The sequence below is a fragment of the Onychostoma macrolepis genome, chromosome 03 (assembly GCF_012432095.1).
Source record: "Onychostoma macrolepis isolate SWU-2019 chromosome 03, ASM1243209v1, whole genome shotgun sequence".
NCBI classification, from domain to species: domain Eukaryota; kingdom Metazoa; phylum Chordata; class Actinopteri; order Cypriniformes; family Cyprinidae; genus Onychostoma; species Onychostoma macrolepis.
In genome coordinates, this window is record NC_081157.1 from 54,469,357 (window position 1) to 54,486,831 (window position 17,475).

General features: G+C 42.0%; 1 protein-coding gene across 1 annotated transcript; it reads right to left on the reverse strand.

Moving 5' to 3' along the window:
- Positions 1–29: 29 nt before the first annotated feature.
- Positions 30–13,243, reverse strand: LOC131536509 (nuclear factor 7, ovary-like). The gene is made up of 6 exons (XM_058769485.1): positions 12,617–13,243; positions 12,092–12,187; positions 11,626–11,856; positions 11,522–11,544; positions 11,320–11,441; positions 30–2,016 (listed from the first exon to the last, which is right to left on the reverse strand). The coding sequence occupies exons 1-6, from the start codon at positions 13,010–13,012 to the stop codon at positions 1,514–1,516; spliced, it is 1,371 nt and encodes a 456-aa protein (XP_058625468.1). The 5' UTR covers positions 13,013–13,243; the 3' UTR covers positions 30–1,513.
- Positions 13,244–17,475: the final 4,232 nt, after the last annotated feature.

Consider the following 17,475-nt stretch of genomic DNA (forward strand, 5'->3'; position numbering starts at 1 on the left):
TAAAAAAAAAAAAAAAAGTTGCCAAATATGAAAAGAAAGTAAATACAGGTAAATTTGGTAAAGGTAAAGGAAAGTAAATATATATATCTACTTTACAAATGATGACAGTATAAAAATATATATAACAAAAGATGAAGTAGGCCTATAACAAAAAAAAAAAGTGAAATTAGGAAATGCTTAGGCCTACTTGTAACTCTACAGGACACATTTGAATCAGTAAATTCTGCAAGCACATCAAACATGATGGAAATGATGTAAAGACACATAATGTTGGGCATTTGTTTCATGTGTCACCAAAGCGCATCCCGGTCCTGCTCAAATACAACAGATAACAAATATGATTCTCCCAAAACAAAACCTTTATTCATGCAAACTTATTTCAGCCAACACACTCTATTACTACAAAGTAAGTGCAAAATACTGCATCCCAGCACACATGACACTGCACTGTCTCTCTCAGTATCTGGTTGACATGACTGTGCATGAATTGTGGTATAACTTTTGTGTCTGTGGTTAAAACAAGATGTTCATGCACAGTAGTTGGTGCCCTGATGCAATCATATTTTTTCTCCACCATCTTGATGTTTATAATGAAATGGTGGTGTGTGTCATCATGTCTGAATGGCAGATGTACTGATGTGTGTTCACTGCGCAGACTCATTAGGCGCGTTCGACTTTAAGCGGCGCTGCGCAGAATGGTCAGTGTATGACATCAAAGTACCGCGAGAGCGATAAGAGAGCAGATGGATCCTGATGCTTTCGAATGGCTCTCGAGGTACTTTGATGTCATACACTGACCATTCTGTGCAGCGCCGCTTAAAGACGAACGCGTCTATTGGCATGATTGAGAGCAAACTCGAGAAGTGAGAGGAAAAAATAAAATATCCAAAAAAATCGCTATTTTTATTTAAATATAGCTAAAATAGCTCCTTGTCGCAAAAAATCAATACAAGTTGCAGCAACAATGAGAACGTAGCTAAATTTGGCGACAAAATCCCCAAATTGGCAACACTGATCGGGAGTTAATGATGGCAGTTAATAATTACATATGACAATGACAATTAATTATATTTTCAATGTATCATTGTAAAGTTTTAATTGAATTAAAATCCTGAAGCACTGAAATGAGTGAGCTTCAATGCTGAACTACTGGCTGCTCCATGACACGCTTTACTTCATTCAGTTTCTATGGAAGACTATGGGAACGTTGCAACTCTAGGTGTTGCTATGCAGTTGCTAGGTTACCCTGGATGGTTGCTAGGGTGTTCTGAGTGGTTGCTATGTTGTTGCTAGGGTGTTAGGGACAGGGATTTGTGACTCATCACTGTTTCTCAGTAGTCAGATATGATTAAGATGATTTATTTTAACTCTTCATCACGTGTTTTAATAATTTTTCATTTTTAAAGATGAATAAATGCACTTGTGTTCAGATCAACAGTCTCTTACTCATGTGATCTGGAATAAATATTGAAACATGATGAAAGATGAAAGCAGGAAGATCCAGAGATACAGATTACTGACTATTGATCGCTAAGATCCTCAGAGAGGAAGATAAATCATAACAACAGAAGAAAGGGAAGAGTGTGTGAGTGAAGGAGGTTGTGAATGTGTGTAGATGTGTGTTAGTTACAGGATCAGAGAATGACACCGTTCCTCTGTCATAGTCCAGATTCACTCTCACACGATCAAGCTGCTGATTAACACGAAAACCAAAACATGAAGACCATCCTTCATTATCATAGTCCACACACCAGACATCAGTGTTGAAGAAACCCCCTCCCTTCCTCTGGTTTGATGCTGTAGTTACTCCAAGTCTCCAGACTGAACTCTGTGTAACCTCCACATCCCAGCAGTGTGTTCCTGAGTTAAAACCCTCTGAACCCAGAACACAGAGGCACCAGTCAAATCTCTCTGGATTATCAGGAACAGGTTGATGACCGCTGTATCTCACACTGGTCAGATCATCAGACAGAAGGAGACGTGGATGAGCCGTGTTTGGATCCAGAATCACAGGAGCTGATGAGACACAATCAACAGATGCTGTTATTCTGATGTTCATATAATGATCAAGAGTGAACCCAACACAGATTATTGTGAATTATGACACTCGTCCTGTTGATCAAACACATCAGACATGTTCCTCTCATCACTGTCAGTCATTCTCTGTGTGATTTATCAATACTGAAAGTTCAATCAGAAACAGTGAGTGACACAAACTCAAACATATTCATTTCATTCATTAAATTATAGTCAGAAGCTGCTTTTAATACAAATATTACCTTTGAACAGAACAATACACATTATTTCATATTCAAATGAGATCAGAATCAGAATCAGAATTAGCTTTATTCGCCAGGTGTGCGCAAACACATGAGGAATTTGTTGTGGTTTTAAGGTGCTCCTGGTACATACATACATACATAAATACACATGTGACATGAGAACAGAAAAACATTTAAATAGTAAGACTTAACAATGGATAATAATCCTAATAATAATAAGTATGAATCTGGAACAGTAGATTTATGTACAGATTTGTGCATTATTTACTCTATATACAGCTGTATAGATAAACATATGTATGTGTATTTACATAATACTTGAGAGGGAGGCAATAATTAAAGATGGAGAATGAATTACAGAATGAATTACGGAACACAGGTAATGATCCACGTGTTAGCTATTTCAGCTGGAGATGGCATGGGGAAAAACTGTTTTTATGCCTAGATGTTCTAGTGCACAGAGATCTGTAGCGTCTGCCTGAAGGGAGAAGTGCAAACAAGCTGTGTCCGGGGTGAGAGGGGTCTTTGATGATGTTACCTGCCCGTTTCTTCACTCTGGAGTTGTACAAGTCCTGAAGGCTGGGCAGGTGCACACCAATAATCTTTTCTGCTGTCCTAACAGTCCGTTGAAGTCTTCTTAAATCTGACTTGCTGGCTGACCCAAACCAGACAGTTATAGAGGAGCACAGAACCGACTCAATAACAGCTGAATAAAACAGTTTCAGCAGCTCCTGTGGCAGGTTGAACTTTTTCAGCTGACGAAGGAAGTACAACCTCTGCTGGGCCTTTTTCACGATGGAGTCAATGTGATTGTCCCACTTCAGGTCCTGAGAGATGGTGGTGCCCAGGAACCTGAATGACTCCACTGCAGCCACAGTGCTGTTCATGATGGTGAGTGGGGGGAGAGGAGGGGGGTTTCTCCTGAAGTCCACTATCATCTCCACAGTTTTGAGCGTGTTCAGCTCCAGGTTGTTGTGACTGCACCAGACAGCCAGCTGCTCAACCTCTTGTCTGTAAGCAGACTCGTCGCCGTCCTGGATGAGGCCGATGACTGTGGTGTCGTCTGCAAACTTCAGGAGTTTGACAGAGGGGTCTTTAGAGGTGCAGTCATTTGTGTAGAGGGAGAAGAGTAGTGGGGAGAGAACGCAGCCCTGAGGAGCTCCAGTGCTGATGGTGCGGGTGCTGGATGTGTGTTTTCCCAGCCTCACTAGCTGCCTGTCTGTCAGGAAGCTGGTGATCCACTGACAGATGGAGGTGGGTACAGAGAGCTGTGTCAGTTTGTTCTGAAGGGTGTCCGGGATGATGGTGTTGAAAGCGGAGCTGAAGTCCACAAACAAGATCCTTGCATAAGTCCCTGGTTTGTCCAGATGTTGCAGGATGTAGTGCAGTCCCATATTAACTGCATCATCCACAGATCTGTTTGCTCGGTAAGCAAACTGCAGGGGGTCCAGCAAGGGTCCAGTAATGTCCTTCAGGTGGGCCAACACCAGTCTCTCAAATGACTTCATGACCACAGACATTAAGGCAACAGGTCTGTAGTCATTAAGTCCTGTGATTTTTGGTTTCTTGGGTACAGGGATGATGGTGGAACATTTGAAGCAGGAGGGGACTTCACACAGCTCCAGTGATCTGTTGAAGATCAATGTGAAGATGGATGATAGCTGGACAGCACAGGCTTTGAGGCAGGCTGGAGAGACACCGTCTGGGCCTTTGGCTTTCCTTATCTTCTGCTTTCTGAAGACTTTGCATACATCATCTTCACAGATCTTGAGTACAGGCTGAGAAACAGTAGGGGGGAGGGAGGGTGAGGGTGTGAATGGCTGTGCTGTGAGACGGTCGGAGCGGGTGTGGGGTGTCAGACCAGTCTTTTCAATCCTGCAGTAGAACTCGTTCAGGTCTTCAGCCAGTTGTTGATTGGCCTCAGTGCTGGGGATGGGCTCTTTAGCTGGTGATGGCTTTCAGGCCTTTCCACACTGATGTAGAGTCATTGCTTGAAAGCAGTTTTTTTAGCTTTCCAGAGTAGTTTAATTTTGCCACTCTTATCTCCCTATTCAGTGTGTATTTGGCCTGTTTGTACAAGGCTTTGTCCCCACTCCTGTAGGCGCCTCTTTGGCCTGGCGAAGCTGTTTGAGTTTTGCACTGAACCAAGGTTTGTCATTGTTAAATGTTAAATAAGTCCTGGTGGGTACACACATGTCCTCACAGAAACTGATGTAGGACGTCACGGTGTCAGTAAGCTCATCCAGATCAGTAGCTGCAGCCTCAAAACACTCCAATCAGTAAGTTCGAAGCAGGCCTGTAAAACCTGCTCTGCTTCAGAAGTCCATCTCTTTACAGTTTTTACTACAGGCTTAGCAGATTTGAGTTTCTGCCTGTAGGCTGGTAGGAGATGAACCAAACAGTGATCAGAGAGTCCCAGCGCTGCACGGGGAACAGAGTGATATGCATCCTTTAAGACAGTGTAGCAGTGGTCCAGTATATTTCTGTCTCTGGTGGGGCATGTGATGTGCTGTCTATATTTAGGCAGTTCACAGGTGAGATTAGCTTTATTAAAATCACCGAGAATGATGATGAAAGAGTCCGGATAACGCTGCTCTGTGTGTGTGATTTGATCGGCCAGCAGTTCTAGCGCCGCACTCACACGCGCGTCAGGAGCAATGTACACACTCACCAGAATAAACGAGGAAAACTCCCGCGGTGAATAAAAAGGCTTGCAGTTAATAAAGAGAGCTTCCAAATTTGGGCAGCACATCTTAAAACTGTCACGTCTGTACACCAGCCTTCATTGATATAAAAGCATAATCCACCGCCTCTCGTTTTCCCTGAGGACTCGGTGACGCGGTCTGCTCTGAACAGCTGGAAGCCCGTTAGATGAAGCGCGCTGTCCGGGATGGCTCCGTTCAGCCAGGTTTCCGTGAAGCAAAGCGCAGCGGAGTTTAAAAAGTCTTTGTTTGTGCGGGTGAGGAGTTGTAGTTCGTCTGATTTATTTGCCAGGGAGCGGAGATTCGCCAGATGAATGCTCGGCAGTGGAGTCCTAAACCTGCGCTGTCGGAGTTTCACGAGCGCGCCGGCACACTTCCCTCGCTTGCGTCACCTGGGTCGCCTGGAGCGCTTGTACCCAGATAGCACACGTACATCTGCAAGATGTCTGTTAAATATCTCTTGATCTGGAAAGCATCTGTTGTCTATAAACGTCTGACAGACGTCTGTAAGATGTCAGTTTTACATACATTCTAAATCATAAACATCTTAAAGACATCTAATAATGTCTATTTGACATCTAAAAGGAGACGTCCAATAGACGTATTGCAGATGAGCAAACACCCTAAAAAATACATCTTGCAGATGTAAATGCAGACATCAAATAGACGTCTCAGAGATGTACGTGTGCTATCAGGGTATATGAACGCAGCTCCTCCGATTAAAATGTCCAGTAAAAGGTCTGAATGCTCAAATGTAGGCAGAAAGTTATTTGGTGTGCCGTTTCTGATGTCCAGGAGTTCGTTTCTAGTAAAGCTGATCGGGAAAAAGTTGCTTAAGACAGGACAAACAAACAAAAAAAGAACAAGTACCAAGCACCGACAAACCATGGCTGCCATCTGCGGCGCCATCTTGTTAGAGATGTTTATATCTTTATAATTTTCCTCAGTGTTTCTCTTGTATGAATCAAAGCTTTTTACTGAATGCTGCCTATTATTACTAATAAATAAACATGAGATATTATTCCACAATAATGCAATGAAATAATGATAATAATAATAACAATAATAATAATAATAATAACAACAACAACAATAACAAGCTTGCTGGTATTAACAAACTACAACTAAAATTATTCAGTTATTTATTTAATTATTCATTAATTAAAATAAAGCTAAAAATAAATTATAAATATAAGATGATAGTCTAAAAAAAATAAAATTGAATGATTAGAAAAGTTGTTTTGGCAGCTACTCGAAATAAAATAAATCAATGTGAAGTATTCAAATGACTAAAACTAAAAATGAAAAATAATTTATTATAATTATACACATTAAAAGGAAGCTAAATGAATTTTTACAGTAATAAAAAGGACAAAAACACATACAACATTTATTATATATATATATTTAGTCATTTAGCAGACGCTTTTATCCAAAGTGACTTACAAATGAGGAGAATGGAAGCAATCAGAACCAACAAAAGAGCAATGATATATTGCTATAACAATCTCAGTTAGATTAACACAGAACACGCAGCAAGGTTTTTTTTTTTTTTATATATAATAAATAAAAAGAAAACAGATAGAATAGAAAAAGAATAGAGCAAGTGTTAGAGGCCTTTTTTGGTATTTGTTAATTGTATAATAAATAAAAAGAAAACAAATAGAAAACAAAAAGAATAGTGAATATAGTGTTAAAAACAGGCAGTTAGTAAATGAATAGAGTGCAAGTCTAAAAGGGGCAAGTGTTTCTTTTAAGAATAGAATTAGAATAGAGAGTGCTAGAGTTAGAGGGTCAAATAAAGATGGAAGAGATGTGTTTTTAGCTGATTCTTGAAGAATATTCTTAAACAGTAATCAACATTTGAAGTGGATCAAAACCTCTCATCAAAGCTGTCCTAAAACCTGAACGCGTTCTTGTCTCTGATTGACTTTTTTAATCCACTTCAGTTGTTGACTACTGTATATATACAGTATATATATATATATATATATATATATACACACACACATACATGCGCACACACACATTTAAAATATAATAAAATAATTCAAAATATTAATAAATAATAATACATAATTGAATATCAACAGCAGTAATCATATGGGAAATACAAATATTTCTGTGTAGAAATGTTTCTGTCCGTCTTAAAAACTGCTGAAATCACTTCTGTGTCTTTCATGAGACTGAAAATGAAAGTCAAGTGCACTGAATTCTGGGACTGATTATTTCTAAAAGCAGGGGGAAGGAATAAATAAAGAGAAAGATAGTTTTTCACCAGCCAGGAGCAGTGAAGGAGAATGTTCTGGAGAGTGATTTTGAGCCTCTTTGTGATGGTACCACGAGGCGTCGCTCACTAGCAGATCTCAGACTTCAGGAGGGGATGTAGATTCTTAATAGTGAGTGCATGTAGGCGGGTGCTGAGCCTGTGGTTGTTCTATGAGCAAGCATCAGTGTCTTGAACTTGATGCGAGCTGCGAGCTGCGACTGGTAGCCAGTGCAGGAGATAAAGAGAGGTGTGACATGGGCTCTTTTGGGCTCGTTGAAGACCAGTCGTGCCGCTGGAATATTTGTACTTTATTCAAGTTCAATTTAAAGTGATTACTTGTACTTTTACTTGATTACTATTATGAAGGAAAAACAGTACTTTTTACTCCTTACAATTTTATTTCAACTTTCAAGTACTGATTACATTTTTGCATTTTTTTATTTTATCTTACACTCATTAAATATATCACAGAAGCTCAAACCTGCGGCTAATGAGGTTTGTTTTCATGCATCGAGCTCATCCTTCGGTTAAAACGTTCATCAGATCAATTCCTGGCTTCAGAATGTATTTGCCATCGAATATGAAGAAGCATATGAAGATAAGCTCAGTTTATTCATTATTTGTGTCTGTTTTGATGAAGTCATTAGCTGTCTGTGTACTGTATTGACTGAATGCACAAATAAAATCAGTGATAAGAATTTAAATACAATATTCATGTTTCAGTGGCCATGATTAAATGTTACAATTAAATGTTAAATTAAATGTTACAAAATTATGGTGACGCATTGCTGCCGCACACATATTATTTTTTTCCACTCAATTATGTCGTAATAACGAGATCTTATGTCGTTTTAACGACATCTTTTCTCGTTTTAAGGACATCTTTTCTCGTAAAAACGAGATGTTATGTCGTTAAAACTACATAATTATCTCGTTAAAATGACATCTTTTCTCAATTACGAGATGTTTTCTCGTTAAAATGACATCTTTTCTCGTTAAAACGACATATTTTTTTTCTCTTAATAACAACATGTTATGTCATAAATGTTTTCCCGTTATAATAGATGGTAGCCTACATTATGTGAGCGAGCTGATTGTCCGACAATTCGATCTAGTAAAGAAATAAATACTCGGAGACAAGCAATATTAACTTCTCAATTGTTGTTCAGCCGTAGTACAGTCGGTAGTCCCGCCCCTCCTCCACTCTGATTGGTTGGCTGACTAGAAAGTGACAGTGATTAGAGCAGCGTTTAATCCAAAATTGAACATTCTTCAACTCACGGCGCCGAGAAAAACACGCCTGAACTCTCAGCGCGAAAAAGACGCTCAGCGCTTGGCACGCTCCTGGCGTTTTAAAAAAATGCTGCGCTCCCATTTAGAACAATTGAAAAAATATGCCAGCCTCGGCAAAAACGCTTTGGTGGACACGCGGCAATTGGCTACTGAAGGAATAGGCTGCGCTGAGCCTGGGTGTGTGAGCACAATAGTACAGATGCGCTCAGACGGGAAAGATTGTACAGAACCTCTTGTTGGATTTAGGCTATAGGAATTAAATAAACACAAATTTGTTTTCTATTTTTTTATTTAGACCTTTAGACATAACAAGGTGGGCCAGAAAGCGCACCCTGTTATTTTACAAAAGCAATTTGTAACATTATGTTGTTATTGTAGAAATATAGAAAATAAAGGAAACATTTGTATTTCTTTCCTCTATTATCACAACTTAGCTAAGGGATCGCGCTGGCGCCGCCGAACCAAGAAGAACAGTGTTGTGCTTTATATGAAATGTATATTTGCAAGAAATATAGCCTATACAACAGCCAGACAGTATGAAGAAACGTTATTGTGACTAATTTTCAGAGCGGTACATTAAGATGAGCTCTTCTGTGTGATGGGATAGACAAGACTGAGTTGAAAAATGGCGTTTTTAGGGCCGCCCACCCACCCACAAATACCCTATAGCATAAGCTCTTTTTTAACCCACGAACAAAAAATACGAAAAAGCTTAGTTTTTGTTTTCCTGTTTGCCAAACAGAACGAAATAATAATAATAATTATTAGAAATTATGTCTATTAGAAAATGTCTTTATTTTTGTTCGTATTTCGATTTGTTGTTAAATCAAACTTCAGTCATTCAAATAAAGAAATATTCCAAGCCCAGAGTGGATATTCAAAAATAGCTGTTTTGATCTGATCATATGGCCTAAATGAGTCATGGGTCTGAGTGCAGTTATTGGATAGCACTATATTGTAGACAGATTGGAGATTAATCCTAATAAACATGCCGCTACAAATTAAAACCATTACATTAAAATACATTTAAAACAGTGTATTTCATAACTTCAGCAGCGTGCAGATTATGTCGGGACTGTGGCGACAGTAGCGCGGACAATCAGCTCGCTCACATAATGTAGGCTACCATCTATTATAACGGGAAAACATTTATGACATAATATGTCGTTATTAAGAGAAAAATATGTTGTTTTTACGAGAAAAGATGTTGTTTTAATGAGAAAACATCTCGTTATTACGACATAATTGAGTGGAAAAAATAATATGTGTGCGGCAGCAATGCGTCACTGTACAAAATGAACATAAATTAACTGTAAGTCATGTTTAGTGATGTTCTGGGAGTCGATGAGATCTATTATAATCCTAATTATAATCCTAACTAAAATATAATAAAATACCTAACTACATAATACTACTATTGTTAGAAATTGCAACAAAATTAAAATAGAAATCTAAACTTTTGAACTGCGGGTTTGGTCTGGTCAGAGGAGAACTGGCCCCCGACTGAGTCTGGTTTCTCCCAAGGTTTTTTTCTCTATTCTGTCTCGGAGGGAGTTTTGGTTCCTTGCCGCTGTCGCCTCTGGCTTGCTCAGTTGGGGACACTTAATTTCTAGCGATTATCGCCGATTTGATTGCACAGATACTATTTAAACTAAACTGAGCTGGACAATGACATCTCTGAATTCAATAATGAAATGCCTTTAACTGAAAATTGAAAATTGAGTGTTTAATCTTATCATTATACATTACTGACACTCTATCCTCCAATTTGATACTGTTAAGTGCTTTGACACAATCTGTATTGTTAAAAGCGCTATATAAATAAAGGTGACTTGACTTGACTTGACTATAATAAGATATTGAGTAACACTTAGGACTGTCAATGAATTATTATTTAATATAAATAATTATGAAAATATATGATTTGATCAATAGTTAACCTAATTAGTCATAAATAATTATATATAAATATTTGCTAGAAAAAGAAAGAAATAAAACTCTAAATGCCCCAAATAAACAATTAAAAGATGAATTATTGTTACAGATAGGAGCTTTGAGTGGGCTACACACACACAAATAGCTTTTTCAAAAACTCAATATTGTATGTTTTACAACATGTCACTCATCATTAATTTAACAAAAGTTGTTCTGTTCTGTCTGGAATATATTTCTATCCTCTGCATCACATCTGGTTCATCAGAGAGATGCTGTACACTTGCATTATGTGCAGAAAGACTGATTATTTTTTCTAAAACTCTTAGTTTGTGTTCTTCTGAAGAAAGAAGTTGTACACACACAGTATGGGACGGCATTAAGGTGTAAAGGACGGATGTTTTGTGCTCCTCTGTGCTGTATTTAATGGTTGTTGTTGCACTGATAGATGTGTTTGATCTGTGCCACTGCATTTTGTTTTCTCCTTTAAATTAAACTTTTTGTCTAACAAAACATTTTATGCAGTTCATTTTGAAGCAGTTTCACTTTGCATTGAGAAGATGGTTCAATATGATGAAATAAGAATCTCCTTTTTTGTTTGGTTATATCTACTTTTTAAATACTTGAGCACAATTTAAAATCTTACTTTTTTATTTACTTGCACTTTTAATTAAGTAAAATTTTCACAGAGTACTTAATTTTTGAGTACTTTTTACACCCCTTTCTAAAGCGAGCTGCTGATTTTGTTGCAGTAGATGATCTGGTTCTTCACACATAATGCTGAAATCTGTCAATATTGCATCATTTCCAGTGTGTGTGTATCTTCTGCAGTCAGACTCACTGTTCTGGACGATGTCCTGCATCTTCTTCCAGACTCTGAAGGGCAGGTTGCCCAAGTAACGTGGCACATGAATCAAAGCTCCAGAAGGCGTCTGTGGATCCGGCTGTGATGAGATCTGGACTCTGGAAGAACATTCAGGATCAGAACCGCAGTGGCTTTGGATCAGAAGCAGAGAGACCAGAGACACCAGCAGATCACTCACCTTTCCATTGAGACTGGAAACTCCTGCAGAACAAACACACCATTGATCATCAACAACTCAATCAATCAATCAATCATCAATCAATCAATCATCTGAAATCAGACCTTCAGAAAGCAGACGTCACTGGCTTTCATCATCTCCTCCGTGTCTTTGATTGTGTGTGAAAGAGCTGAGATGTGTCTGTTCATCTCCTCCAGCTTCTCCTTCATCATCTGCTTCTTCTGCTCCTCTTCCTCCCTCAGTGCAGTGATTGTAGCTTCTTCTTCATCTCTGAGAAACTGATGAAGCTTCTCAAACTGCTGTTTAATCTGACGCTCTGTGTGCTCAGCTTGAGACTGAAATCAAACCACATTCACTTCAATCGTCTCCATCAACACACATCAACACAATCACATCATTCAGATCTGAGAGAAACTCAGAGACCGACATATAACGCATCCAGAAGCAGATTGATGATCGTCATTTACACAAATAATCAGCTGCAGTCCATTATATTAAATATATCAGATCATAACTGTATCTAGTGATCTACAGCTGTAATGAAAATGACTCTGGATTCTGTTTCCTCACCTTGATGTGTTCAACTGTTTTCTCAAACTCTCCTTTCATTCTTTCATTGTGTTTAAGTTTCTTCTGTAATGATTTCAGTGCTGTATTGAGCTCTTCCTAGAATTAAACAAAATAAAAATACATAAAACACCAGATTACAGTGAAAAAAGAAGAGAAGACGATACAGTGATATGATCATATCACTGTACAGCAAAAGTATTTGCACCCATCCTGATTTCTTCAGTTTTTACATCTCATACTAAATTCATTCAGAAAATTAAAACCTGCCATAAAACAAAGATAACCTGAGTGAACACAAAGCAGTTTGTAAATGACAATGCTATTTATTGAAGAAAAATAGTTATCCAATACCAACTGGGCCTGTGTGAAAAAGTATTTGCCCCCGTAGTGATTAATTCCCCAAATCTATGAAACTTTATTGATAATGGAGTTCAGCTGAACTAAACACAACCAGCTCTGATCAATCAAATCAACACTTAAACAGGACTTTAAAACATGAAGTTGGCTAAAAGCCGTTTCTCTCACCTTATATGAAGGAATAACTTCATCAATGGGTCTGAATGTGTGATTGACGTGTTTCTGTGAATTCATACACACTACACACACCAGCTGTTTGTCCTCCAGACAGAAGAGTTTGAGTTTCTCACTGTGTAAACTGCAGATCTCCTCAGATCCTGATGAACGCCTCTCATTTCTCTCCTTCAGGAACGACTCACACAAGTTTTTTAACGCCAAATTAACTGGAGGGTAATGCTTTGAGGATCTTCTCCTGCAGACGGGACACTCCTGAGTTTTCTTGGTTCTCCAGAACTGTTGAAGACACTCTTTACAGAAACTGTGACTACATGATAAAAGAATAGGATTCTTGAAGATTTCATGACATACAGGACAAGAAAAATCATATTCAGATAGAGAAGCCATTTCCACTCTTTGAGCTCCAGCAATCTAAACTTTACTTTCACTTTCTGAACAACAGTTTGAAAGATGAATCACCACGAGAATCACAAACATCTACTATCTATTCAGAAACAAACTTCACAAAGATCCTTCTGTAAAGTGTTTCTCTTGGTTCTTCACTGACGGCTGATTCTTTATCGGTTTTGTCAGTAGAGAAGAGAGTCAGTGTGACAGAAAGCAGAAATAACACGTCAGTCTCTTCATGGTAAGAGCTGTAAGAGGGAGGAGTTTTTGATCAGGTGACTGTGTTTAAACAAGTCAGACAGAAACATCAGGATTTCTGCAGGTTAATTTTTAACAAATTGTATTCAAACTGAACTTGCATTGAAACGTTAAAATAAACTAATAAAACCTTAATGACAGCAAAGTAAAGCAAAAGTAATGCAAAACAACAGGGGCCAAGTTACTGATCTGGTTTCTTCACATGATCACCGCTGCTCTTTGGATATTTTATAGCTTAGTTTATTCTATATAGTGCCTTTCTGCAAACTCAAGTTCGCTTTACAATATCATAAAAAAAAAAAAAAATTTAGAGTAGACATAAACAATACAGATAAACATAGAATAGATGATGTGAATCAGATCATACAGTTAGAGATCAGAGAAGCAAGAAAGGAAAATATATGTTCTCTTTCATAGGTTCACCCGACGCTGCGTAAGCTAAGACGCTTTGGGAACGCCCTCTGGGTGTGCCGATTGTCTGAAGCCCTTATAGAATCACGCCAATTCATTGGCTGATGGCGCGGATGCCGTCTTCGACGTTCTTACGTCGCCTCCTTATACTGGCAAATGCGCCATCTGCTCCTCAGATTTCTCTGCCTTCACGAAGTGGCCATATTAGCCCTTCTGTTGCGATTTTTCTGGCCCGATTTCGATCGTTCTTTCTTGGGATTCTTCACTTGGCGACTGCAGTAGTGGAACTCTGTTCTCCTTGCTGTGAAGTGCCATGGAGTATCGTCGCTGTCAGCCGCCGTGTTCTCGCTTCATCGTGAGCGACGACCCGCACAGTAAGTGTGTTAAATGTATGGGTTTTTCATTACGCGCGCGAGGCGGTTTACGGCATCTCGAAATGCAAATTCTGCGAAAACTTCCGTCTCAAAACCCTCCGCACTAGGCTCACGGTTTTTGAGAGGGAGTCATCCGTTTTTCCCCGTCGTGCTCCGGAGGCCGCTGAGGCCCTCCGCGATTCCACGACCTGGGGTTCGGATGTGGAGCTCGAGGCGATGGAGAGTGAGCAGACATGGCCCTCCACACTATGGCCATCCTCCAAGCTTACCAGGCGGATGTCCTCAAAGAAATGGATGAGGGTGGCGGGCTATCTCCAGAGGCGGTCAAAGAGCTCCGTAAAGCAACGGACCTGGCCCTGAGAGCCACTAAGCACACTGCTCGTGCTGTAGGACGCTCTATGGCGGGTTCGGTAGCTGCAGAGCGCCACTTATGGCTTAATCTCACGGAAATTTGTGAGAAAGAGAACGTTTTTCTCCTTGACGCCCCCATTTCCCAAACTGGACTATTTGGGGAGGCGGTCAGCTCTGTGGTGGAAAAATTTAGATCCGCCAAGTCTCAGTCAGCTGCCCTCAGGCAGTTTATGCCTAGGAGAGTGAGGGACCACTCTAACACCCCCTCCTCCTCCTTGTCTAGAGAGCGCTCCTTGCCTAGAAAGGAGACCGCCAGTAGGAGCAGTGCGCCGGTTCATCCCCCTCCGACCACGGTCTGGGGAGCCCGCGGCTGACCATTGCCCCACCGGCGACCACGCAGGAGGATTGATCTGAAGCGGCCTGACAGGCCTGCCGCTTCAGCTCCATCGAGTCGTTCCTGACTTTCGGGTCGGGAGGAGGAGAGTTTGTCCAGAATCCTCACGAGGCAGGGCCAGACCGTTCAAACGTTTCTGCCCACCTCTAACACACTCTCCTCACGTAGATCTGTCACATCCACCCAGCAGGTTTCGGTGTGCAGTGAACGGCCATCTTCAGTCTCTTTCAATGTGGCAGTCGGGAGACGCATCAAGCTCTCTCCCCCTACTACTTGTTCCTTCGTCACCCGCGGCTCGCGTGATAGGAGACACTTTCGGTTCTCTCCCACAGCCTTCGGTCACCGTGGACTCCACCATCCTAACCAAGGACACCATAGGCTTTCCTTCGTGGTAGACGACATCACCCCCTCCAGACCTTCTCGACACCCCAACTCAGGTATGTCTTCTAGACTACAACACTCTGCTTCCTCTATCGCATTTCTTTCACGAATGGGAGCGTCTACCAGGGGTATCGTCTTGGGTTCTCCGCACAATTCGGTCCGGCTACACACTCCAGTTTGGCCGCAACCCTCCCCGCTTCGACGGGGTTCACCTGACAGTAGTAAGCAGCGCCTCAAAGGCTTCTGTGCTACAGCAGGAACTGTCCTCCCTCCTCCTCAAGGGGGAAATAGAGGAAGTCCCTCAATCGGACCTGGAACGAGGCTTTTTCAGCCGCTATTTTCTTGTGCCGAAGAGGGACGGCGGTCTACGACCCATTCTGGACCTGCGTCGTCTCAACCTCTCCCTTTACAAAGGGAAGTTCAAGATGTTGTCATTAAAGACTATTATGTCTCAGATTCGAGTGGGAGACTGGTTTGTCACTGTCGATCTGAAAGATGCCTATTTTCATATTCAGGTCGTTCGGCGGCACAGGAAGTTCCTTCGGTTCGCTTTTGGAGGCAAGGCTTACCAATACAAGGTTCTTCCCTTTGGCCTGGCTTTGGCTCCGAGGACGTTCACAAAGTGCATGGATGCTGCTCTGGCCCCTTTGAGGCTCCAGGGCATTCGTGTACTCAACTACCTGGACGACTGGCTTATCCTGGCCCACTCCAGGGAGTCAGTGAGCCGTCACAGGGATGTCGTCCTACGCCACATTCGTGCTCTTGGCCTCAGATTGAACACCAAGAAGAGTGTTCTCTCCCCCTCCCAACAAACTGAGTTTTTGGGAGTGCACTTGGATTCCGTTCAAATGCAGGCCCGTCTGACTCCTGCACGGATTTCCGGCCTCAATGCATGTTTGGCCAGTTTCAAACTAGTCCATCATGTCTCCGTGAGCACTTGTCGCAGGCTCTTAGGCCTCATGGCTGCAGCCTCCCCTGTGCTGCCTCTGGGGTTGCTTCACATGAGACCGTTCCTTTGGTGATTGAAACTTTCAAGGCTCCACTCCGCAGGTCCAGCCACTCGCCTAGTAAGGGTGTCGCGCAGTTGTCTTCGCACCCTTTTAATATGGCGGGATCCCCTGTTTCTCCAGAGTGGAGTCAGAATGGGCGTGATACACCGTCGTCAGATGGTCACGACGGACGCATCCCTGACAGGCTGGGGCGCGGTCTTCGAGGGCAGACCGGCGTGCGGAGTTTGGGCAGGAGAGTTCCTTTCATGGCACATAAACTGCCTAGAGTTGAGGGCTGTCTTCTTGACATTGATTCACTTTCTCCCCTCACTCAAGGGGTGTCATGTGATTGTCAGGGCGGACAACATGGCCGTAGTGTCCCATATAAATCGCCAGGGGGTTCACGGTCGCGCACCCTGAACAGGCATGCACGCTGTCTCCTCCTTTGGGCTCAGGACAAGTTCCTCTCCTTGAGAGCGGTTCACGTCCCGGGAGTATTGAAGCTCGCAGCCGACTTTCTGTCGAGACAGAAGCTGAGGTCGGGGGAGTGGATGTTGAACCGCCAAACGGTAGCCCAGATTTGGAATGTGTTCGGCAAAGCGGAAGTGGACCTCTTTGCGTCGCAGGAGTCGTCCCAATGCCCGCTTTGGTTCTCCCCGAGTTCTCCGGCACCTCTGGGCATAGATGCGTTCGCTCACCCTTGGCCAGACATGAGGCTGTACGCGTTTCCGCCTGTCAAGTTGATTCCGGCAGTTCTGTGCAGGGTCAAGGAGAGCGGTGCCCGTCTCCTTCTCGTAGCCCCGTTCTGGCCTTCCCAGACGTGGTTCTCGGAGCTGATTCCTCTCCTGTATCAGTCCCCTTGGGAGATTCCGATTAGACAGGACTGTGGGTATGGCCCATCCAAGGTCACAGGTTTTGACTTCTGTCCTTCCTGCTGAGGTTCAGGAGACTATTGCTAGTGCCAGAGCTCCCTCCACTAGACGGCTGTACTCTTCCAAATGGAAGGTCTTTGAGTCTTGGTGTTCAGCCCACGCAGTGGACCCATTTGGTTGCCCTATTGGTTCAGTGCTAGAGTTCCTGCAAGAGAAGCTTGCGGCAGGGGCGGCTGCTACCACCTTAAGGGTTTATGTTGCGGCCATCGCCTCTCAAAGAGAACTGGATGAGATTCCCCTGGGGAGACATCGGTTGGTCTCTGCGTTTATGTGGTGTCCGGCGTCTGAGGCCAGTACGCCCCATTGGAGTTCCTTCTTGGGACTTATCGGTTTTCCTTGAGGGTCTTATGGTAGCCCCATTTGAGCCCTTAGA